Source organism: Vombatus ursinus, unplaced genomic scaffold (genome assembly GCF_900497805.2).
Source record: "Vombatus ursinus unplaced genomic scaffold, bare-nosed wombat genome assembly UNPS02007284.1, whole genome shotgun sequence".
NCBI lineage: Eukaryota > Metazoa > Chordata > Mammalia > Diprotodontia > Vombatidae > Vombatus > Vombatus ursinus.
In genome coordinates, this window is record NW_020947062.1 from 27,943,292 (window position 1) to 27,967,708 (window position 24,417).

Sequence of the window (24,417 nt, forward strand, 5' to 3'; positions counted from 1 at the left end):
AGGGGAAAGTATTCTTAAGTTTAGAGACCACAAGTGGCAAAGGGGCAATTCATAGCTCCTGGTTTCTGGTAGCTCTTTTCTCCCTTTTGTGGGGTCCTCATGAACTTCCCTTTAGGTATGGTGTAGCTTTCTTCTGAGCTCCTTGTAGAGTGTTAATTACATAAAATTAAAAAGTTTTTGCAGGAACAAAAGCATTGCAGCTAAAGTTAAAATAGAAGCAAATTAATGAGGAGAACCTCTAGACCCTGAAAATCCCTGGTACTGTTGTCTGACCTACTTATGTAACCTAAGAACCACTTGGCCTTGTGTGCTCCCTTTAGAAATTCCATTTCTTTTCAATGGCCCTGAAAATGAATTTTCTTTTGTATTATTTTCTCTAATTAGATTGTGAGGTCCTTGAAACTAGGGACTATCTGTATTTTTTATGTTTGTATCTCCTCTGCTTAGTATAGTGCTTGGCTATACAAGTAAGTGCTTAATAAATATTTTTTAATTAATTTCATTCATAGAGGGAGTTAAAGAAGACAAACATAAATGGATTTGTTCTGTCTGATGATCCTTAGGGGATAAGAAGGGAGACAGAAGGGGATGGAATTGATTATTGCTCAGGAGGAAGGGGTAGGGATGGAGGAATGACCAGGAACCACATGAACCTTACTCTTGTCTGAATCGGATGAAGGATTGTTGGAACACACACATGCATATATTTGTGTACACATACACATACGTAATTTAGCAGGGAAAAGGGACACAGAAGAGAGGTGTAAGGGACATGTAGTACTGGAAATAGTCATAAGCAAAACAAACTTCAGCTTAGGAGGATAGACCATGGAGCGGGGATTAAAAGAAAAAAAGAGGGGATAAGAACCAGTGATTAAGAGTCTGGGCTAGAGAAAAAAAGGATGGAGCAGGAGCACATCACTTCAATTAAAGACATTAATGTTGATAACATTCCTTCTCTTTTCTTTGCAAAGCGTATGTGGGGAGGATAGAATGAATGGAGAAAAAAATATGTTCTTTATACTCATAACCATGAATGTGAGTGGAATTAGTTCACCCATTAAAGCAAAGAGGATAGGGAATAGGTTAGAAAGCAGAATCTGTCTTGTTTATAAGAAACACACTTGAAACAAAAAGGTTCACACTGAGTTAAAATAAGGTGCTAAAGCAGAATTTGTTATGCCTCAGGTGAACCATCAACAGAAGTAGTAATTATGATCTCAGAGAAGGCAACAGTAAAGGTAGACACAGTTAAAAGATAAACAGACCACATTTTGCTTAAAAGAACCACACGATGAAATAGTATCAATATTTAACATATTATTCCCTGAATGCCACAGCATCTGAATACTTAAAGGAAGTCAATTGAATTGACAGAATGAAAGACAGCAAAACTATAATGATTGGATTACCTCAGCATGCCCCTATCAGATTTAAGCATATAAATCAAATAGATTAGCAAGAATAAAATTTCAGAATAGATATGAGAGCTCTCCAGTGATTACTGAATGTAAATAATAAGAATGATAATAATAATAGCTAGCATTTGTATGGCATGTTAATGTTTGTAAAGCACTTTATCCTCACAACAATCTGGGAGGTAGGTGCTATTTTCTGTCATTTTGCAGATGAGGAAACTGAGGCAGACAGAATTAAGTGTCTTGTCTGGGGTCACACAGATAGTAAGTATCTGAGGTCAGATTTGAACTCTGAAAGATGAGTCTTCCTGTCTCTAGGTCTGGAATTCTATCTACTGTGCCCCTCAGCTGCCCTTCTCTAATGAATATACCCGTAAAATGTTTAAGAACAATTAGCAAAGATGTTATAACAATGTATTTAAAAGATTGTACATTAAGACCAGGTTGTGGGGCAGCTAGGTGGCTCAGTGGATAGACCACTGGCCCTGGATTCAGGAGGACCTGAGTTCAAATCTGGCCTCAGACCAAACACTTGATACTTACTAGCTGTGTGATCCTGGGCAAGTTACTTAACCCCAATTGCCTAAAAAAAAAAAAAGACCAGATTGTATTTATATCAGCAAGGCAGGGTTGGTTCAGTGTTAGGAATACTATATATATCATGTTAATTTTAAAAATAATCAAAATCATTTGATTGTATTAATAGATGTATAAAAAGACTTTAAAAAATAGTACAACATATATTTGTGTTAATAAAAAACAAAAAGCTCAAAAATAAATGCACATTTCTCTATGATAAAACCAATAGCCAGCATTATATGTTATGGAGAAAAGCTGGAAGCTTTTCCATTATGATCAGTAATGTCCATAATCACCACTATTATTTAAAACTTCACTAAGACTTTGGAACACTCTACCCACAGCACATGATGAAATTTCCTTGGCCAGTTTTAAGACTGTCAGAATTGGTCTGGTTCATCCAAGGACTTTTTAAACTCAATCGAAAGTCTGATTAAATAGATATTTAGATATTGTTTATCGTTCTCATTTGATTAATATAATCAAGATGTGTTCTCTCCTGATAAATGCATCCTGGCTAAATGGGGTAGGTTGATTTCAATCCTATCTTTACAATGAACTTGACAAACACCAATAAATTTGAACATTTCAATATAAACACAGTAAGAAGCAACATCAAGGTCCTGTGCTCATGGTTGATGTTGACTTTGGTGGGGAGAATAGGCTGCTGGTACTAGTTCTTTCTCTCTACCCAGAACCTTGTAACAGTTTTCTCTCTTCACTCAAATGCATCCAGACAGAAAAGAGGTTTCCATTTGATGGCTAATTAGTACCCTTTAAACACACAGCCAGTTCTAAGTTAGCAGCCAATTAAAAGTCCTCTTCACCACAGGGTAAATTGATAGTTGTAGAATAACTGTATATACTCTGAAGTGGAGAGCAGGACCCTACCTACATCAAGCACTTCTAGAAGCAGGTTACCAACTTTTTCCATATGATTTGGCAGCAAGCAGAGCTCTTAGGGCCAGGTTCTGATTGGTCAGTCTTCAGTTACATTAAAATAATTAAAAAAATTGAAAATTATTTTTAAGAAAGGTTCAATTCTTTCCCTGGAGGTCACAGTATGTTTTTGTACTTCTGCTGTACTCTTATTTCTTTAAAATGAATGAATAAATAAATAAATAAAATGTCCCACGCCTACTCCAATAAAACAAAAGTCATGTGTAGGATTAAAATGGAGAGAGACTAAAGATAAGTTAGCATGTAGCCTGTTGAAGTAGTTTGGATGTGAAGTTATGAGAGTCCAAACTAGTATGTTTGTGGTGGGAATATGAGAGAGAAAAATTGTCAGTATTTTGTGACAGGTGGGATTTGGAGGTTTTGGGAAAGGGGAAAGAAAACTACAAATCGAGGGGGGAAGAAGAATGGTGTTATAATTGATAGTAACGGAAAAATTTGGAATAGATGCCAGTTTGAGGAAATATGAGGAAAGAATAGTGAATTCTTTTTGTTGAAAAACAGGTAATTGTTTTAGGGTTTTTCATATTTGATTTCCTTGGGGAGAGAGGGGCTAGATTTCATTTTATTGAGTATCTTGGATCCTTCAGATGCTTTTCCTATTTGTGTTTGTGAAAATCATTTCACATTCTTAAGTTTTAGGTGAAGGAATCAGCTTTTCAGGTCCCTCCAGTGGGTCTTGTCCTCCGGAACAATCCAGCCTCCTTATATTGCATATATTAAGTTATCAGTAGATAGTTAATTTTAAATTTAAAAATTTTTTTTGCTATTCTGAACAATACAGACACCAATAAACATGAAAGTTTCCATACACAAAGAACAGACAAAGAGGATTGTATATAAAACCGTCAGTCTTGATTACATATAGCTTGGTTTTTTTAAAAGAATATACTAAGTTTAGCACCTTACTTAGTACTATAGTAGTCCTGATTATTTGTGCTTCCCTCTGAACCTGCTTTGATTCTCTTTGGTGCATTTTTAAAAAATGCTTCATGGATGTACTTTCTCTCAAAAAACAAAACAAAACAAAACAAAACAACCCTAAAACCTTTCTTGCAATAAGTAGCATACGTAAGCAAAACATCCACACATTGGCCATATCTGAAAATGTATGTCTCATTCTGTATCTTTTTTCCCATCATTTCTCTGTTAAGAGGTGGGGAAGTATGTGGGATAATTATTTGTCTTTTGGTCTTAGGGATATTGTGTTCTAAGATTTTGTCATCTTTTTTGTAGATGTTGCCAAGTCATATGTATTCCTGACTGTTGTTCAATCGTACTTCAGTTCATTCTTTTTGCTTGCAGTGTTTTTTTCTTTGACTTGCATATTCTAGGTTTTGGCTATGATATTCTTGGGAATTTTTTATTTTGGAGGTTTTTCCCAATATATTACTGGCATATTCATTATCTTTTCTTTTTTTACACTTTGTCATCTGTTGAATCTGTAGTTGTCGTTGATAATTTATTGGAATATTCTATCCAGACTTTAAAAATTTTTGATTATGGTTTTCAGGGAGTCCAGTGATTCTTACATGTTCTCTCCTTCCTGTTTTCTAGGTGAGTTATTTTTTTTGTGGTAGATTCCTTAAATTATCTTACATTTTTCCAATCAGTTATTTTCTTTTTGATATTTACTGTTGTATCATGGAGTTGCTGAGTTCTGTTTGTCCTGTCCTAATTTTCAGGGAGTCTGTGACATGGGTAAAGTTTTCTATCTTCTTTTCTGAACTGTTCTTCCCATTTTTCCTCCAGAGCTCTTATTTTTTAATCTCTTGATTAATTTTATCTACATGTTTTTGTAGCAAAGACTTTGTGGGTTTTTTTTTTTCCTGAGGCTCTGCTTAGGCTTGTGGTTTTACTCTCTTTGTTTTGGATTTACTTTCTGGATATCTTTTGACCCATATTTCTTCACAGCATTTGGTGTCATTTTCTGTTTACATATCTCTAGCCTCAATTCCTTATTTGGGACTTCGTGCCTGGGCCAGGCTCTTCCCCTCCAACCTGCCTCTTGGATTAGGTGGTTAGACCCTATTTGATCCTGGGCTCCTGCCACTTTCTTCTTGTTTTTTTGTTTTTTTTTTTCTTTTTACTTAGAGCACAGTTTATACCTGCTAACTATCATCCTATATCTCCTCTTCATGGCTCAACTCTTGAGAAAACTTTATAATCAATACCTCCATTTCCTTTCTTCATACTGTGTTTTAAACTCTGCAGTCTGGTTTCTGACCTGATCATTCAACTTAAACTGCTCTCTTCAAAGTTATCAATGATCTTTTAATCATCAACTCTATTGCCTGCCCACCCCCAATATTTATCCTTTGCAGCCTTTGAAACACTGTTTTCTTTGAAGCAAGCACCTTCTTCTCCTTGATACTCTCTTCTCTCTAGGGTTTTGTGACACTGTTCTGTTCTGATTCTTCTACTTATCTGACTACTCTTCAGTTTTCTTTGTTGGGTCTTCATCCAGGCCACATCCACCAGCCATGGATGTCCCCCACAGTTCTATCCTGGACCCTCCTCTCTTGTCTCTCTGTACCAGGCATTGTCAAACTACCTGTATAAAACAAGAATGGTTTTTATATTTTTAAATAAAGTTTTATTGCATTTAAAAATATAAAAAAAGAAAACATTCTTAGCTCACAGGATTTGGCTCTCAGGTAGCTTGCTGACCTCTGCAATACTTTTTTTCTTGGTGATCTCATCAGTTCCCATGGTATCATTTCTATGCAAATGATTCTTGGTATCAATTTTTTTTTTTACTTTTCTTTTTTAGGCAATTGGGGTTAAGTGACTTGCCCAGGGTCACACTGCTAGTAAGTGTCAAGTGTTTGGTCTGAGGCCAGATTTGAACTCAGGTCCTCCTGACTTCAAGGCTGGTGTGCTATCCACTGCGCCACCTAGCTGTCCCCAAAGCTTTTTTTTTTTTTGGTTAGGCAATGGGGTTAAGTGACTTGCTCAGGGTCACGCAGCTAGTAGGTGTTATGTGTCTGAGGCCAGATTTGAATTCAGATCCTCATGACTCCAAGGCTGGAGCTCTATCCACTGCGCCACCTAGCTGCCCCTGCAAATGATTCTTAAGATATGTTTTTTCAACCCTAACCTCCTTCCTATCCTCCTGTCTCATATCACTAACTGCCTATTGGACATTTTGAACTAGCTGGACTATCTGTCCCATAGACATCTTAAGATCATCATTTCAACACTCCTCTCCTCCCTCCCCGCACCCCATTTTCTGAACTTCTCAATTACTGTCAAGGGTACTACATCCTCCCAGTCACCCAGGTTTATAACCTAGGTGTCAACCTCAAATCCTCACTCTCTCTCCCCCCTTTCCCCTTATCCAGTCTGTTGCCAAAGTCTTCTTGATTCTGCCTTCATAATATCTGGTATCCCCTTGAGATCATTGCTAACTATGTAATGGAACCGAACTCCACTCTTATGTTTCATGCCATCATATTTACTTCTAGTTCTTCATATGAATTTAATTAACATTATCACCTCACACCTATTTTACGAAAAAAGGAATTTTGCCAGAAGCAGGCAAAAAATAAAGGATAGTTTATTTCTGAGGAGGGTGTTAAAAATTCCTGAATATTTATAATGCGCTTTAAATTGCATCATCTGTTTCCCTGTGATGTTTATCTCTTCTCTTTTCCTGCCTGGCTATCATTTCCTCAGGGCAATTCTACTGTTGTAAAATAATAACCTTTCCCCAACTGATCCTCCATGACAAGAAAAATACCTTCAAGGAAAAATAAGAAGCAATATATTTTTGTTTCATCCTTTTGTCTTAATTTTTAAATAAGGTATTACAAATTGTATATATCTTGTTCTCTTGACTTTTGTTGAATATCCTTTTATTATTTTTCTTTATCAACAAGTAATAAAGTAATTGTTTTTATAGGTTCAGCATCAAGTTCACCCCAATCTCTCAGCAAAAGAAGATTCTCTATATTATATTGAAGAGTTGATCCTTCAACTGCTAAATAAATTATGCATTGCACAGCCAAGAACTGTTCAAGATGTAGAGGTAAGAAAAATATGTTAATTTTATTTCAAATGCTGTGCTGGCTGATTCACCTTGGAAATCATGATAACAAAACATATTCCAGCCATCATTACTCAAAAAATTAAGCTTAAAAAATCTTCGCTGTAAATTAGGTCAGTGCTTGTTTTAAAATAATTATTTTGGCTATCAGTTCAAAGGAAATTAAATCAGAAGCATTTGCTAATATCAGCTCAGCCTTCAAAAAGAATACTTTGGGCTATATCATTTGTTCCTTTTTTTATTTGTTCTAAAATTAGGAGATAGTTCTAATTTAAAAAACACTTTAATTTTCAAGGAGTTTTTTAAGCTAGTAGGATTTTTAAGAATTCATAAAATTAAATCATTTATTTACCATCTATCTCTGCAATTAGATTTGAATATTAAATCTGTACAATAAAAAGGAGTTTGAAAAAGGCACAGTAGTTTTTACCTCTAGTTTGTTAATTGTTTTTAACATGTTATTTTTCAGTTTGTTAAAAGTTTAGAGAGTAATGTCTTAAAATAGAAGAGCTTGATAAAATACATTAAACTAGTTTGTATATGTTTATAAAAATGTAGTTGTTCATACCATAATGTTAATTGGGAAGCTACTGTATTTTTCTGCATGATAGGTCTTTCAAAGGCTATTTTCACCAATAGCCAGCCTAAATCTACCCCTAAAAAAGTCTTAGGATATCATTCCACATAATTCCCTCCATCACCCTTGTTATTGAATCCCCATTATTATCCCTAAGGCTAGCAAGAGAATCTTATTTTGTGCCTGCTAATATGAATGGAAGCTGTTACATTAAGAACCTCATTATAAAATCATCTAGTATGTAATTTCATATAATATGTATAATACCTTTATCCTCTTTCATTTCCATCTTGCTTATTCCTGATGATCTATGTTCAGAACTTTCTCTCAAAGAATTCTTTATTCTTGTAACACCTGTCTCAGAACCCTTTCCTACAGAGATTATAGTTATTATCTCTAAGAAACAGGAAAAAATATGTGAGGAGTGAGATAGGTGACTGACAAAATTATGTTCCTGTCATGACTGGAGAAGACAGAAGATAGCGAGATCTTACTTTATTAAACTTCTGAAACCTTTCTCTTAAGAAAAACAGAAACAGTATGGTATAGTAGAGATCTGACCTTGAAGCCAGACCTGGGTTTAAGTCTCATCTCTGACAAGTATTGGCTATTGCAATGCAAGTCATTCAATCTTAGTGCTCTAGGTAGCTGTTAGAGGTGCTGACTTGAATTGGTAAAGGGAGTTTCGTCACCTAGGAATTCCTTATATGAGTGAAATCATAGGTCAGTTCCTTATCTTTTTCTTGTGTAGAAAATGAAAATGATTCTATGAAGAAACTTTTTAATTTTTTTTTTATTTTTAGGCAGTTGGGGTTAAGTGATTTGCCCAGGGTCACACAGCTAGTAAGGGTCAAATGTTTGGTCTGAGGCCGGATTTGAACTCAGGTCTGCCTGACTCCAGGGCAAGTGCTCTATCCACTGCACCACTTAGCTGCCCCAGAAGAGACTTTTTAAAAAAAAATATTTATTTTTTTGGTTTTCAACATTTACTTTTATAAGATTATAAGTTCCATTTTTTTTCTTCCTCCCTTGCCTCCTTCCTTTTTCCCCTTCCCAAGACGGCAAGCAATCTGATATAGGTTATACGTGCATAATCATACCAAACATATTTCCACATTAGTCATGTTGTGAAAAAAAGAATCAAAACAAAAGGAAAAAACCATAAGAAAAAAAGTGAAAGTAGTGTGCTTTGATCTGCATTCAGATTCCATATAGTTCTTTCTCTGGATGTGGATAGCATTTTCCATCATGAGTCTTTTGGAATTGTCTTAAAATCTTTGTATTGCTGAAAAGAGCTAAGTCAGTTATAGTGGAGCATTGCACAGTGTTGCTATTACTGCATACAATGTTCTTCTGGCTTTGCTGGCTGAGCATCAGTTATGAAGAGACTTTTTAAGGTATCCTGCTTTTGAATGGTGTGGGACTGTTTTTCCTAAAGCAAATCACTCCCATGTTATAGTCATTTTTGAGGTGACTTGGGCTAGATATTTCCATGGTTAAAACATTGTTGATAATTAAAAGTTCACATGGTCTGTGGTTACTCTCTCAACTCCCCACTCACAAAGAGTGAGGCTGAGTCCCTAGAGGGAGGCTACTTCGTCTCTCTTCAGAAGAGACTTGAGGGTTTGGAGGTGGTTTTCTAATAATATTGCTCATGAAACCCTGTTATGTGTCTCCTTCCTCCTCACCATTGCTACTTTATATAAATGCCTTAGGACTTAAAGAAGTTTCTTCTGCTAAGCCAATACACTTCCTATGTAATGTCATCTCACTCATTCAGTGGCCTTCACTATTTCCAAATTTGACCAAGGATTTTTTTTTACCTACTTAAAATGATTCAAAAAGATTGTCTAAGCCTTATTCCTACCTAATTCATGTCTCTGATTCAATCCAGAAGTCCAGGACCTTTGTAATTATTGAGGTGGGAGTGTAGAACACTCCTCTTATAATTATGTCTTTGTTTTATTATTGACTTAATTGTCAATAAATTGTATGTTCAGTAATTTAAATGTTTATTTCTAGGAGATGAGCAGTTGTAATATATAAGCAGATATGATTAGCTATTTATGAGAAAAGAGATTTCCCCAGTTTATCTAATAAATAATATTTGATGAACTGAAGTGGGACCTTTGAGCTTAGTTGGGATGAAGTATGAGAGGTGTTAAAATTTTTGTAATTAATACAGATATCCAAATAAATCTTTAGGTTACGCTAGCATTTGGGATTATGAAATTAACTACAGAAATGAGACAAATAGACTGAGAAGTTACCTACAAGTTAGGTTGGCAACCTCCTTCTTATCTTACTACACTCCTGCAAAAAACACAAACCTATAAAAAATTAGCATTAGAAAGGCTCAGGACCTAATGAGTAAGTATCTTTTGCAAAGTTAAGGATAATGTTAAAGTTGAGTTTTGTTTTTGGTTTTGTATTTATGCACATCTCTGCAAAAACTTAAGAAGTACAAATATGTTTCTGTAATATGAACAGGAACGTGTTCAAAAGACTTTTCCTCATCCAATTGACAAGTGGGCTATCGCTGATGCACAGTCTGCCATAGAAAAACGAAAACGAAGGACCCCTCTCTTGTTACCTGTGGATAAAATTCATCCTTTATTGAAGGTATTAAAAATTAAAAGGAATATTTTTATTGTAAATAATTCTTTATTTGTATACATATTGTATGTTTATTTTAAAATCATTTCTTTAAAATCATTTTCTATTGACCAGAATGTAGAAGTATTACATTGGTAAGACTTTCCATAAATTCAGATACAACTCTTGTAAACTTTGGTAGAGAATTTCATAATAATACTTAATAAATGATCATTCAGTCAATTCTCTGTGTTGGGGTGTATGAGTGTACCGGGTATCCCAAAAGTCTTAGTACAATTTTAAGCTATTGAAGCTTTTGATTTTTGGGATACTCTGTATTTGTAGAGCAGTACTAGCAATCCATACCATTGAGATATTTTCTGGGAAGTACCATTCCTGATTATGTGTCATGCAAGTAGAACATTTGCAGAAAGAAGTAAGGTGCTCAGAGGCAGAGGGCAGTTGCAGTATTTAGAGTTGGATTTTTAGGGTTAACTCCATCTGTAACAGCAGTAAACAGATCATTAAGACCTTAATTGCCTGCCAAATTATTTTCTTAGCTCTTTTCAAGATTCTCTTCTTCCATGTAACTTTTCCAGATTTCATTAACTTATTCTTAACATTTTAACATCTTTTTCATCCTACTGACTTCCCTGTTTCTTAAATTTAGATTAGTTGTTTTGCAGTTTTAGCAATTTTATTATACATTTATATGTTTTCATTACTTGCTGTTTTTTTTAAATAAATTTTTCCTATTTTCTCTGTTTTATAGCAAGTTCCTTAATAACTAGGACTTGACATTTTTTCTTTCTAACTCCTCATGACACTTAATATAATCTTTTATAAATTTAGTAGATAACCAGAATTATTGACTCATATTATTACTTTTTTAAAGAATTCTTTGTTGCTTCATTGCACTGTGCTTTTAGAGACAACCTTTAATTCAAGACTTTAGTAATTCTTTAAAGTTGATGTTGACTCATTATGATGTATTTAGGAATGCTCTTTTTTCTTTGATATGGGATCTTAAAAATATCTTTTTTGTATCCTATATATATATACATACACACACACACACACGCATATATTTATATATATATATAGATGTTTTGAAAACTTCAATAAAATGTTAATTGTATCCATGTCAATTTCATGTTAATGGAAGGAAGAAAAAAAGCCCACAGGCTTTTACTTATTGAAATAATTGTGCTTTCCATTAAAAAAAAAGCCCTGTTTTTCAAGTAAAGGGATTTCATGGGTATTATGTGAAATTGTTTTATACTGCACTGGGTTTCTAATCCTTTTCTTCAAGAATAAGTTTTTGGTTTTTTTTTAGTAATTATTAGAAGGCAAAAGACTTTGCTTTGGCTGTCTATGACCTTATATCAACTGAAAAGTTGTTAATTAGTTTCTGTAGTTCTTAGACAGTAACACCTATTAATTAAAGCTAACATGATAGGTTTCTGGATCTGAAATCAGAATCACCCAGAGAAATCCAGGTTAGGACTTTTTTTGTTCAGAATGGATTGCCAGGCTAGTTTACCATCAAAGGGTGTTAACATAGGTGTGGTGACTGATTTCTGTGGAACAAAGGAGAGAATCTTTGTCTTGTATTACATGTTTGTGGGATATGTATTCTTTCATTGTTCATTTTATGTTGTAATTTATTCTTTAGCTTTTATAATTAATTTCAGTATACTGAAATTTCAAAGGCCATATCATTTTGGATGGTAAATTCATAAAAAGTTCTATTATATTAAATGATTAATAATCATTTAAATAATGATTTTAATTAATTTGTTACCTAGCAGAATGTTATTTTTTTAAAATGAACAATTGCATCTTTTTTCCTTCTATCATTTTTCCCATACAGGAAGTTTTAGGGTATAAAGTAGATTATCATGTCTCTCTTTATATTGTGGCTGTATTGGAGTATATCTCAGCTGATATTCTGAAATTGGCTGGTAATTATGTTTTTAATATCAGACATTATGAAATATCCCAGCAGGACATTAAAGTATCAATGTGTGCAGATAAGGTAAGAATGAACGATTCTTTAAATTTATTTTTAGCATAATTATTATTTCTTTTAATAAATAATAGTATATTTCATTCTTAAATAACAATTTAAAATTTACAAAGTACTCTCCTTATAATAATCCTTTGAGGTGTTTGCCCAACTGAAAGTTTGGTCCTCAGTGGGCAGCTCCTTTTCTACTCATAGAGGTTGCTGTTTGTCCTTCATTCTCGAAGAGGACCATGACATCAGGGAGGTGATGCTGTGACATGCAAGTGAACTGGATTTAAGTGAAGGAGGGCTTTCTTTCTTTCTTTTTCCTTTCCTTCTTTCCTTCCTTGCTCTCTGTCTCTTTCTCTGTCTGTCTCTCTCTCTCCACATAAGGTATCACACTCTTACCTGCGCGTGTTGTGTCCGAAGGGCATGTAAATCCTAATCTCTGAGGCCCTGTAGTCTAACTTCCTCATCTTACAAATGTATAACTGAAGCCCAGAGAGTTTAAGTGGTTTGTCTAAGACTTCAAAGGCATGAAGTAGCAAAGCTCATGTTATAGAGCTATAGTGGAAAGGGTCAACTCTGAGGGCAGTCATTTTATAGGGGAGGACATTGAATTGAAATGAAGAGACTTGCCTATGGTCACACAAGTTCTGTCAAATCAGGATTTTCTTAGGTCCTCTGATTCCAAAGCCAGCACACTTTCCCATGGTATACTTTCCTTTCTTCCTTATTTTGAAGTTTCTTTTTCTTTTCAAACTTCAAACTTTTTTTAAACAAATTTTTATTTATATCTTTTCCTTTTTACATCACCTACGTTTCACAGTATAACATACCTCCTTCCCTTTTACAAAGAGCCATTCCTCATAACAAAAAATAAAACAGAGAGGAAAAAAATAGTTCAACAAACTAACCAACACATTGAAAAAGTCTGATATTAGATACAGGGTTCCTCAACCATAGTCCCTCACCTCTTCAAAGAGTGAAAGAGAGGTGTACTGACACTGGTGTGCTTTCCAAGAGAATTACCATCTCTTCTTTGGAGTCAAGTTTGGTCATTATAATTTTACAACATTCAGTTTTGATTGTTTTATTGTAGTTATTTCCTTTTACATTATTGTAGTCATTGTGTATATTATTTTTCTGGTTCTGCTTTCTTCAATTTATATCAATTCATATAAGTTTTCCTGTGCTTTTCTGTATTTATCATATTCATTTTGCTAACATACCATAAACTCTATTTAGCCATTCCCAAATTAATGGGCACCTACTTTGTTTACAGTTCAGTGTTTACTTTTAATAACATTTTTAAAAATTAAGTTTTACTTTCCCATCAGATTTTGTTTTTCTGTATCTATGAGGGAATGACCTGGCTTTAAGAAATTTAATTTGAATCTGTAAGTGTAGTGTACTATTAGCTTGAAAGTTCCTTTTAAATTTAAAACTTTTCTGATTTCTAATTGTTCTTTAAAAGTTTAGGGCAACCTTATCATACAATACTTAAAAAGATTATACTTGCATGCTATATCACTACATAGACTTGCTGCATGAAATTAATCTGAGCACTAAGGTTCCTACTTTTCTAATGTGTAGTTAATGTTAATGAGACTTTCTGTTCCATAGTTTGTCCAGATTCATGCAGTAATTATAATAAAGTTCTATTCTATAGTTTCAGAAATGATACAGTTTTGATGGTAATGACTCTTGCCCTTTGTTATTGCCATTTTGATCTTTTAAAAGTGTGATTTCATTGATACCTTATTAGCAGATTTTAGAAGAATGGAAAAGAATGTTGGCTTTGAAGTCATAGAACCTGAGTTCAAATCCCACCTCTGTCATTGTTAGCAAGTCACTAACCTCTATAGGACTCAGTTTCTTAATCTGTAAAATGTGTTTAGGGTAGACTAAATGACTTGTAAGATCTCTTCCACTTATAAATTTATGATCCCATTTCAGCATAAGTCCCAGACTTACTTTTCAGCACCCATTCATAGTGGCAGCCTGGGTCCATAGAGCATAAGTTCTGCATCTGTCCTCAAGTTTTAGGGAACCTTGACGGGCAGGAACATGGTTTTCTAGTACTATAATTTGTATGCCAATACTGCTGTGCTTTCAAGTATGCATATCAGTTAGTCAGTTAATTGGCCATTGGAAACAGATATTTAATATGGTGGTATAGTTGTTACAAAATATCCCCCCCAAAATCTGTGACATACTTTCCCACCAGTATACAGAATCCAGGGGAAAAGAGACTCAGGTTTAAAGCACAGGTGTCAAAATAACTCGCAGCTCATGGAATTCCTTTTTTCTCCCTTATGGGAGGACCCCTTTATAGAGTCTTCAAGATGTGCTCCTTAGGAATAGTGTAACTTTCTGCAGGGCTCCTTATAGAGCCTTGAATCCACTTTTCTACAGTGTATCTAGTTTGTTCTTGGCTCCTGATACAGTCACTGCCACTAGCTGTTACTCTTTCCCAGGAACACTTAGGATTTCAATGAAAAGGGTCCATTCTCTGAAGTCATCAAGTTCCTCCTCTGGCCAAGGGTGTGAGGGGAGAGAGGAGACTAAGGCGGACTCTCCCCTCCTACTTCTCTCACTAGTGATCCCTTCTTAAGGGCTTTACTGGAAGCTTCTACCAATAAGCTAATTCTCTTGGGTTATGAATAATGATTGATACTATAGTTATTTTGCTACAGTTAAAAATGACTTAGTCATAGGAATATATCAACTTCTTCCACTGTATATACCAAGACATGCTCCAAGTGGTTACATGATTTAGATATAAAGAGTGGTATCATAAACAAATTATAGGTGCATGGAAGAAATTACCTGCCATAGGGGAAGTGTTTATGACCAAGAGCTAGAAAGAATACCAGGAGGTATGGAGCTGTGAAGTGTCCAGCTTTTTTGGAAAGCAGTTTGTAACTATGCTTGAAAAGCTATTGAACTGTTCATACCCTTTAAGCTAATGATCTTGCCTAGTAAGTCTGTACCTCGAAGAGATCAAGTAAAGAGGAAAAAGACCCGTGTTTACAAAAAAAATTATGGCTGCTCTTTTCTTGGTGGCAGAGAGTTGGAAATTGAGGGGGTGCTTATGAATTAGGGAATTGCTGAACAAGTTATAGTATACACATTTAATGGACTACTCAATTGTGTTGTAAGAAATGATGAAGGAGATGGTTTCAAAGAAACCTGAGAATACTCATATGAACTGAGGCAGAATAAAGAGAATAGGACTGGGAACAATAAAGCGAAATTAACTTTTAAAGACTTAGGATTCTGATCAATACAGCGACCAGCTAGGATTCTAGAGGATTCATAATGAAACCTGCCATTGACCTCCAGATAGAGAGATGATGGATTCTGTGCAGATTGAGGCATTTATTTTTTGGACATGGTTAATGTGGGAATTTATTTTCCTTTACTATATATGTTTTAGGCAGATTTATTTTTCATGCTTTTTCAATGGGTAGGGGTGAGGGAGGCAGGAAGGATGGAATTCAAGCTGAAAATAAAATTAAAAAACAAAAAAGAATGAGATAAACTAGTAAGTATTTAATAAAGGTATTTTTTTCATTCATCCAAACATGACTTGGTAATATATTTGATTGATTATACAGCTGGGCTCTGTCATCTATCTTCATTGTCAGATTTCATGTTGTGATTATTTGAGAGGTCACATTTTACCTAACTTTTCCTCTGTAAAAATCAAAAGCAACAACATTCTGATGTTGTTCAACAAAAATTAAGTACCTATTGTGTGTAGGCAGCACTATATTAGGCATTGGGAATAGTACAACATTTAGGTGCATTACAGTCCCTGCTCTTGTTTATATTCAGTATGGAGGTAAGACATAAACTTATAATGTACAGTATTTAAAAATACATTAGAGAATTTCTATACAAAGTACTGTGGGTGGGGGAGAATGCTGGGGAAGATCTGGGAAATCAGGTTTTGAGATGGATTCTAATGGGGAAGAGAGTGAGCAGAATTATAGAAGTAGGAGAATGAAGTTTGTTTGAAGATGAGAATAGTTTAGTTTGGCTGGAGCATAGAGTAACTAAAGGGGAGTAAGATGAAATCTTGCCAGAAAGGTAGGTTAGAGCCAGATTTTGTGAGAATCTTTCCATCCAAATTCTCCCCTCTTTCCAACTTTTCCTCTTACTATAGAAGAAACCACCATCTTCTCAGTCATCCAAGTTTGTAATGTTTGTGTTTGATCCTCACAATCATTTTGGTTCTTTTTTTTTTGCATTTAAAGTTTTTCATAACCTAATACCTTTCTACCTTTTCAGTCTTCCTACACTTTACTCTCCTCTCACTACTCTATATTCCAGCAACACTGGCCAACTTGCAGCTCCTTAAATGTGACGCTTTGTCTCTGATCTTCATGTCTTTGCACCAGCTATTCCAAATACTTGTAATATCCTACCCCCTTACACTTACTTTTTAGATTCCCTCATATTCCTTCAAGACTTAACTCACATTCTACTTCTTTTTTTTTTTTCACATTCTACTTATTTTGGGAGGCCCTTTCCAATCCCCCAGCTGCTAATGTCCTCTCTTAGAATACCTTCAATTTACTCTGTGTATATCTTGTTTACATGTTGTTTCCCCCATTAGGATGTAAGCTCCTTGAGGTCAAGGAGTGTGTTTTTGCCTTTGTTTGTATCCCTGGTACTTAGGACAGTGCCTGACACATAGTAAGTGCTTAATAAATGCTTATCATGGAGGTGTATGCACTTGGCAGATCATAGGAAACCATAGAAGATTTTATGAGCAGAAGACTGACTTTTACTAGAAAGATTATTCTGTCATCAGTATTTAAGGAATGAATTGAAGAGGGGAGGGAGTATACAATATCTTGCCACAAAATAAATGCTTAATAAATGTTTATTGAATTGAGAGAATGGAGGCAAGATGACTTGGAAAGAGGATATTGCAATAGTCTTGGCTTATGACTTAACCTTTTACTCTTTATTTTCTCATAACAGTTAACTTATATAATTGTACATTCTTATTGCTTATTCATGTGATGATTATGAAGAACATTGAGCTAATTTAAACCAAATTAGTGATAGGCATTTATAATATGCTATTTTGTATTTATCAGGTTTTAATGGACATGTTTGATCAGGATGACATTGGTTTGGTTTCGCTCTGTGAAGATGAACCCTTTTCTTCAGGTGAACTAAATTACTATGATTTAGTCAGAACTGAAATTGCAGAAGAAAGACAATATCTACGGGAATTAAATCTGATAATAAAAGTATTTCGGGAGGCTTTCCTTTCAAACAAAAAGCTGTTTGCATCTTCTGTAAGTACCATTCCTAGATTTGGGATATTCTGTATCTCAAAATGTGTTACAAAACTTAGAATAATTAAATAGCTTTAAAATCCATGTACATAGAACAAAAATGTTCTTTTGAGTAGTCTTAGTATGATTTTAAAAATAGTTGAATTGTTTCACCAACATATTGAAATGCCGCGTAAGATTAGTGAGGCAACTAAAAAGACTGAAAGCTTTCTCAAATATCTGATGTCTAAAGTGATCAGGGTAATTTCCTGGGAGCCTATGAGAAAATAAAATGTATGTTATGCTAAAGGAATGCCCCAAACATGAGTTCTACAGGAAAGAATCTCATGAATTGAGATGTTTTTCTGGAAAGAATAGGATGTAATAGACTGGGAATGTCTTTGTCTCAGAATAAATGTTATGATGGAAAGGAGAAGTTTTTTTCCCCCTTTACCTTCTGGCACCCATTGTCTTTTTCTTTTAAAGATCTAGTCTTCTACCTTTCTTGTATTCAGTGTCATCCATTGCTTTCTTTGCTGCTCTACCTGTTTATTGTTTCCTTCAAAATATGTATTTCATTTATGAGAAGGGAGTGGTACTTAGATAGTGTTGGCTAAATAAACACTAGAGAATAAAAACTTAAATTTTCTCAGTCTTTTTCTTAAGCTCTAAAATCAAGCAGATGGTATTCTAAGGTGTTTTGGTAGACTTTATTTTTTCTGTAATGCATTTGCTTAGTTTAAGAATGTTTCTATAACTCCCCACCAGATACTATACTGATATTTTACATGCGAAGTTAAAGGATATGACAACCAAAGACAAATTAGTTTAGAGTATAAACTCATTTGTAAAAACTTAGAAGGATAGTAAATCATTGTGAGCAACATTGTCTCATAAAACAAAGAGAAATACTAGAGAGTAAAGCTAGTTTAAAGAAAGATTGACAAACTAAGCATACTTATCCTGCAGGCATTTAAGGATGAAATTGTAAGAAGAAGAAATAAGCAAAAGATGGAAGAGATTTTAAGACATTCTATAACATCCTTTTTACTATCAAGGACAGTGGAATTCTATCTTTACAACCTCAGCTATGCTAATAAAGGAGGTGGAAATGTCACTGAAAAGAACAAAGATAGGAAAAGCAACCAAACTTGACCAATTACTAGAATAGTTCTGTGCTGGAGGTAGCAAAATGGAAAGTGCATTGAGAGAATGATTCTCAACATATCTGAAGCAGGGGAAGACACCAAAGGTGTGGGGAAAGAATCTTGAACTTTGAGAATAATTTGTGTCAGGGCTATCTTGTTGAAGATATTATAAGGAAACAGGCAGACTTTTTCAAGCTATAGATGACATTTTATTATCATACACTTGACTAAATGATGCAAAGAACATCAAATTCCAGCATTTGTTGTTGTTGTTTTCATCAGTATAGGAAATTCCCAGTGAGGAACTAACTCTACCAGGACAGATTGACCCCCGATCTACAATTTATAATCTCACCGAGCTTCTTGGGGGCACTGAGAGGTTAAGTGATTTGCTCTTAGTCACATATCCTGCATGTGTGTCAGTTAAACCCAGGTTTTCCCAACTCCCAATTAGCATTCTTATCCATTTTGCCAGACTGGCTCTTGGCCACTTGTTTGCTGACTGTAAAAAATATTTGATTCAGTAGAGCAAAATGCTGTGTTAAAAGCTGTCTTCTAATGGCTACATCAAAATTATCAAGATTTCTTGAAAAAATTTAACATTAAAAGTTTGATTTTCTGATCATTAATATCAGACAGGACATAAAACAGGGGGGATTTATGCTTGCCAAAGATTTTTTCCGTTGTCAAAGATGGGTTCCAAAACACAATCCAAGTTGTAGACATATTTCCTGTAAATGGTGAGGTCCTCTTCATGTTCCTATTTGCAGAAGACATTGTGCAGATTGTACTGAGTCCTCAAACATTCCGAAGCAGAGGAAGAATGCCTGATGTCCTGACTGTTAGGCAGTTATCTTAGTCAGACACTACAGGCTGGTGGTGAGTCAGGCCCAGAGCTAAATAGGAGGAAAGCAAGCAAGCTGAATTGCCTTTGAGAAATTGAAAACTTCTTTTAATGACCATAAAATTTTCCCAGAAACAAAGGCCTATTTTTAGAACACCAATATTTTATCAGAGTTTTATGATTACAAATTATGGAACACCAGTTTCCAAACAGTGAAAAACGATTATCACTTATATGGCGGTATAGAGGTGCATGGTAGATATGAACAGGCTGCAACACATTAATTATAAACAGGGAACTACAAAGGAGAACTAGAGAAAAAGTTTTCAACAAAAAAATGAACAAAAACAATGATGGGCTGGTTATGTGGTAAGAGCACAGGAAAACTGATAAACAATTTTCAATGTCATGTGAAATTGAGGAAAGCTCTCAGAATGTTGGTTGGATTCTCTGTAGTAAACTTTTCAAAGAGTGTGGACAAGAGTTGCCTAGGTTGCACAGATTACAGTCTACATCATTGGAGGGAATACCCACAACTGTGAAATCACAGCTTCATTTATTATACATACATAATTTATTATAATACATAATAATTATTATACATACAATATTATACATAATTTATTATAATACATAATATTATATTATGTATTTTCAAAATTTCAGAATACTCATATCTATTATTTGCTATGATTTTCATAAAGCAGGTTTTATTTTTATAGATGAAGAACATGAGACATAAAAATTGTGACTTTAAGTTACTGCAAGAGCTTGGACTAGAACCCAGGCCTCTGGATCAAAAGTCTATTATATTTTTTATTTATACAAAATACAATGGATTGTATGTACAATAGTATCTAGGAAAATAAGGAGATAATTTCATTTGCTCAGGTCATCAGTTTTACCTTTTTTTACCATTAGCATTTATAAAGCACTTGATTTTTTTCCCCATAGGTGATGGCATTGATTTGTCATATAAAGGGATTGAAATCTTGAGCAAAATTGATCCCAGTTTGCCATTTTGAGGGTCCTATTTTACCTGGGTAAATGTATTACACTTATGTCTCCAGAGTAAATAGTTTGTCCATTACCTTAATAAATAAAGGTAAATCTTATTTTGTTGTACGGAGACCTTGGGACCAAAAATTTATCTATTCGTTATGAAAGCCAACCATTGGCTCACAATTAAAGCTCTTGATATATAGTACAGTGCGTATTTAAGATGAACTACCTAGAATTTCTATTTTTCTAATCTGCTTTTCTATCTTGTGACCCAGAGTATTATGTTTTCCTTCTTACTGATTGACTTCAGTTTTGTATGTTTTATCGCTACCTTCTCCCCACCCCCCACACTTCTCTCCTTTCTTGTGTTTCTTTAATATAACCTCTTTTATGTAGAATTTCAAGACTTGTCTTGTGGGAACTTTGTTTCTTGTGAAATATTAACATGACTTCTTAGATGTGAATTATTTTTCATCTTTATCTTATGTATGAGTATTTTTAATTCAATAACATTAGCATATTTTTAGCTTCAGATGCTTTCATTTTTATTTCTTTAGGATATTGAAGGGATATTCAGCAACATTTTAGATATTCATGAATTGACTGTAAAGCTTTTAGGCTTGATTGAAGACACAGTTGAAATGACTGATGAAAGCAGTCCTCATCCCTTAGCTGGCAGCTGTTTTGAAGATCTAGCAGAAGTAAGTTTATAAAACTATATTTATATTCTCATTAAAATATTTAAGTTGGTTGCTAAGCTGCATATTATTTGGTTAATTTTTCTGTCAAAACTGAGAAGACATTTTCTACTATAAAGATACTTAGTTTTCTTTAAATCAGTAAGCTGAAATCATTGCATATTTTACTACTGCACTGTGTTCTATATTTCTGCTTAACAGTTTATTTCAAATTACTTCAAATTAATTTTATGTGAATGGCTTTTTGAAGTAATGTGTTCATTGCAGCTATATAGTGTGCTAATAAAGTTATTGGAGTTCATTTCTGGAATCTGTAAAGTATCATATGCTTAATGTAAAAGATATTGCTCAGGTATCTGTCTTCATTCAACATTAGTCTGATAAAATGGATCACTTTCATTTACTCACTTTTTAGTTAAGGAAACTAACACTGTTAATTGTTTGCTGGCTATCTGAAATTCTCAGTCCTGTTCTTATTAGCATATTTGCTTATCTTGAACTCCTGTATATTTATGGCTTAGTTGTCAAACATATTAACAGATTGTAGTTTTAAAAGATATTAATGTAGACTTAAAGTGGTTCAAGTAACCATTTCAGGTGATGAAATTACAAATTGACCAGAAACCATCCTTGAAGTTTGAAAGGAATAAGCATTGAACACTTATCTTAAACCAACATACTTTATTAGGGGACAAAAATTTGGTAATACACTTTTTTTATTTGAATGTAGACTGTCTACGTAGCCTGTCTTATTAATGCTCATTCATATCTACTTGTCTTAACATTTTTGAAAAGTATGTCATAGATAAAGCACTGCTATTTCATGTAACTACTTAAGAAAATTTCTTTCTCCTTTCCTTCTTTCCCTTGTTCCTTCCTTCCTTCCTCCCTCCCTTCCTTCCAAGGGCAATTGGGGTTAAATGACTTGCCTAGGGTCATACAACTAGTAAGTTCTGTAGCCAGACTTTAACTCAAGTCTTCCTGACTTAGGGATGGTGCTCTATCCATTGTGCTACCTAGCTGTCCTTAAGAAAATTTATTCCACCTAAGGGTTAGAATTTAACTTGAAATATAGTATATATATTTTTTAACATCTTCAGACCAAAACTACAAAAGTTACTTTCTTTTTGATTATTGGCACTCACTCCTTTTCATTTGCCTCTCCCTCTAACATAGTTGTGTGTGTGTCTGTGTGTGTGTGTGTGTGTTTATGCACATATACCTACACATGTATACATATGGTATATAGGGGTAGCTAGGTGGTACAGTAGATAGAGCACCTGGCCTGGAGTTGGGAAGACCTGAGTTCAAATTCGGCCTCAGACTCTTACTAATTGTGTGGCCCTGGGCAAGTCACTTAACTCTGTTTGCCTCAAGTTTCCTCATCTGTAAAGTGAGTTGTAAGATGAGAAGGAAATGGCAAACCACTCCAGTATCTTTGCCAAGAAAACTCCAAATGGGTTCACAAAGAGTCAGACACAACTGAACGCCAACTTTCATAGACACATACATATATAAACACATATAAATCACAGTTTGCTATTTGTGGCCACAGTGTTAGTGACTTATTTTGAGATGACAATGGTCAAGACAATGTGAACTCCATGGCTTAAAGGCACTGTATAAATTCCTTTGAAAGTATATACTTGCAGTCACAGGTAAGTTATATTTGGTACTTACCTTTGCATTGTAGAGAGCAAAAAAAATCAAAATCTAGTTGAGGACTTAATAATAGTTAACATTATATAACACCTACTATACTAAGCATATTTATAAATATTGTCTCATTTGATCTTCACAGCAACCCTGGGAGGTAGGTGCTATTATTATCATTATCCCCATTTTACAGATGAAGAAACAGACAAACAGAGGTTAAGTGTGTGAGGCTGGATTTGAACTCAGGTCTTCCTGATTCTAGGCCCAGCACCATTATCTACTGTACCAACTAGTCTGAGGAGCAAATTGTACCTATGTTATACTGAGAATGAAAGTACTTATATCTATGACTATGTAGGCTAAACTTATTTTACTTTCCAAAAACTTTTTTTTTTTAAGGAACAAGCATTTGATCCATATGAAACCTTGTCACAGGATATTCTTTCACCACAATTTCATGAACGTTTCAATACTTTGATGGCCAAACCTGCTGTTTCTCTACATTTTCAGGTAAGTTTAAATTTAAAAACATTACTCTTTTGTACTCAGTGGCATGATAATTGGCCTTCCAAATTCGTTTGATGAGAAAATGAATGAGGTGCACAGTATTCCTATTCTAGAAACTAGTCACATCTAAGAGAGAAAAAGTTGCCATAGTAGTAATGTTGACCTTTTTTAAGTGATTTCCTTGACTATTTTTTATTTGCAAAAAAGTTTCTTAGCCATCTTACTTGTTACAGATGAATATTTCCCAAATTAAGCAAGTAATTTTTCCCCATAGGCTAAAGTTTTTGCTTTCTGTAACATTTGTTTATGTAAGTATTCTAATACTTTTGAAAATTGTATCACTTTAACTTGGCAAATTTGTTGTTCAGAAAATGCTTTTTGATTATGTTTTCCTTGCTGTAGCACACTTTTTAAAATCACTGTCACATTTTATCATTTATTTTTATTATTGTGTAGGTTGACTCTACTTTACATAAAGTGAAAATAAATTTATTTAATTTAAACATCCATTTTCTTTCTTTTTTTCTGTCTTTTTTTTTTTTTTTTTTTGGTGAGGCAATTGGGGTTAAGTGACTTGCCCAGAGTCACACAGCTAGTGAGTGTTATGTGTCTGAGGCCGGATTTGAACTCAGGTCTTCCTGACTCCAGGACTGGTGCTCTATCCATTGTGTCACCTAGCTGCCCACTACACATTCATTTTCATTCTAATGTCAAACATGTATTTTCACAAAAATAATAAATTCACATTATCATTTATTTCAGTGAGAACTCTGCCTTCATCAAAGAATAATCTTTGTGAATATACACATCATAAACGAAAATAGTCAGATGGATAATATGTTATGATCTTGACAGTCATTAAAAATATACAGATAGTGAAAATGCCAACACATTTTCTCTTCTTTTTGTTAAGAATTTTCAACCTTTTTATCTAGCATATTTGAATATTTAAACTTTTTCCACAGATAATACCATTGATATAGTAAAATTTTGTAGCTAGAAGAGATACACATCCAAAACGGAACTTACTGTCTTTCCCCAAAACCCATCCTTCCTCTTAACTTTATTATTTTTGTCTAG

General features: G+C 34.2%; 1 protein-coding gene across 1 annotated transcript in view; it reads left to right on the top strand.

The window, feature by feature from the left end:
- The window catches only part of SOS2 (SOS Ras/Rho guanine nucleotide exchange factor 2), a 109,718-nt gene that overhangs the window by 22,827 nt on the left and 62,474 nt on the right, over nucleotides 1–24,417 (top strand). The window contains exons 2-7 of the mRNA XM_027849159.1: nucleotides 6,859–6,984; nucleotides 10,070–10,201; nucleotides 12,048–12,212; nucleotides 17,300–17,503; nucleotides 21,034–21,177; nucleotides 23,230–23,340. Coding sequence (XP_027704960.1) covers nucleotides 6,859–6,984; nucleotides 10,070–10,201; nucleotides 12,048–12,212; nucleotides 17,300–17,503; nucleotides 21,034–21,177; nucleotides 23,230–23,340 — 882 coding nt within the window. The remainder of the gene's footprint in view (nucleotides 1–6,858; nucleotides 6,985–10,069; nucleotides 10,202–12,047; nucleotides 12,213–17,299; nucleotides 17,504–21,033; nucleotides 21,178–23,229; nucleotides 23,341–24,417) is intronic.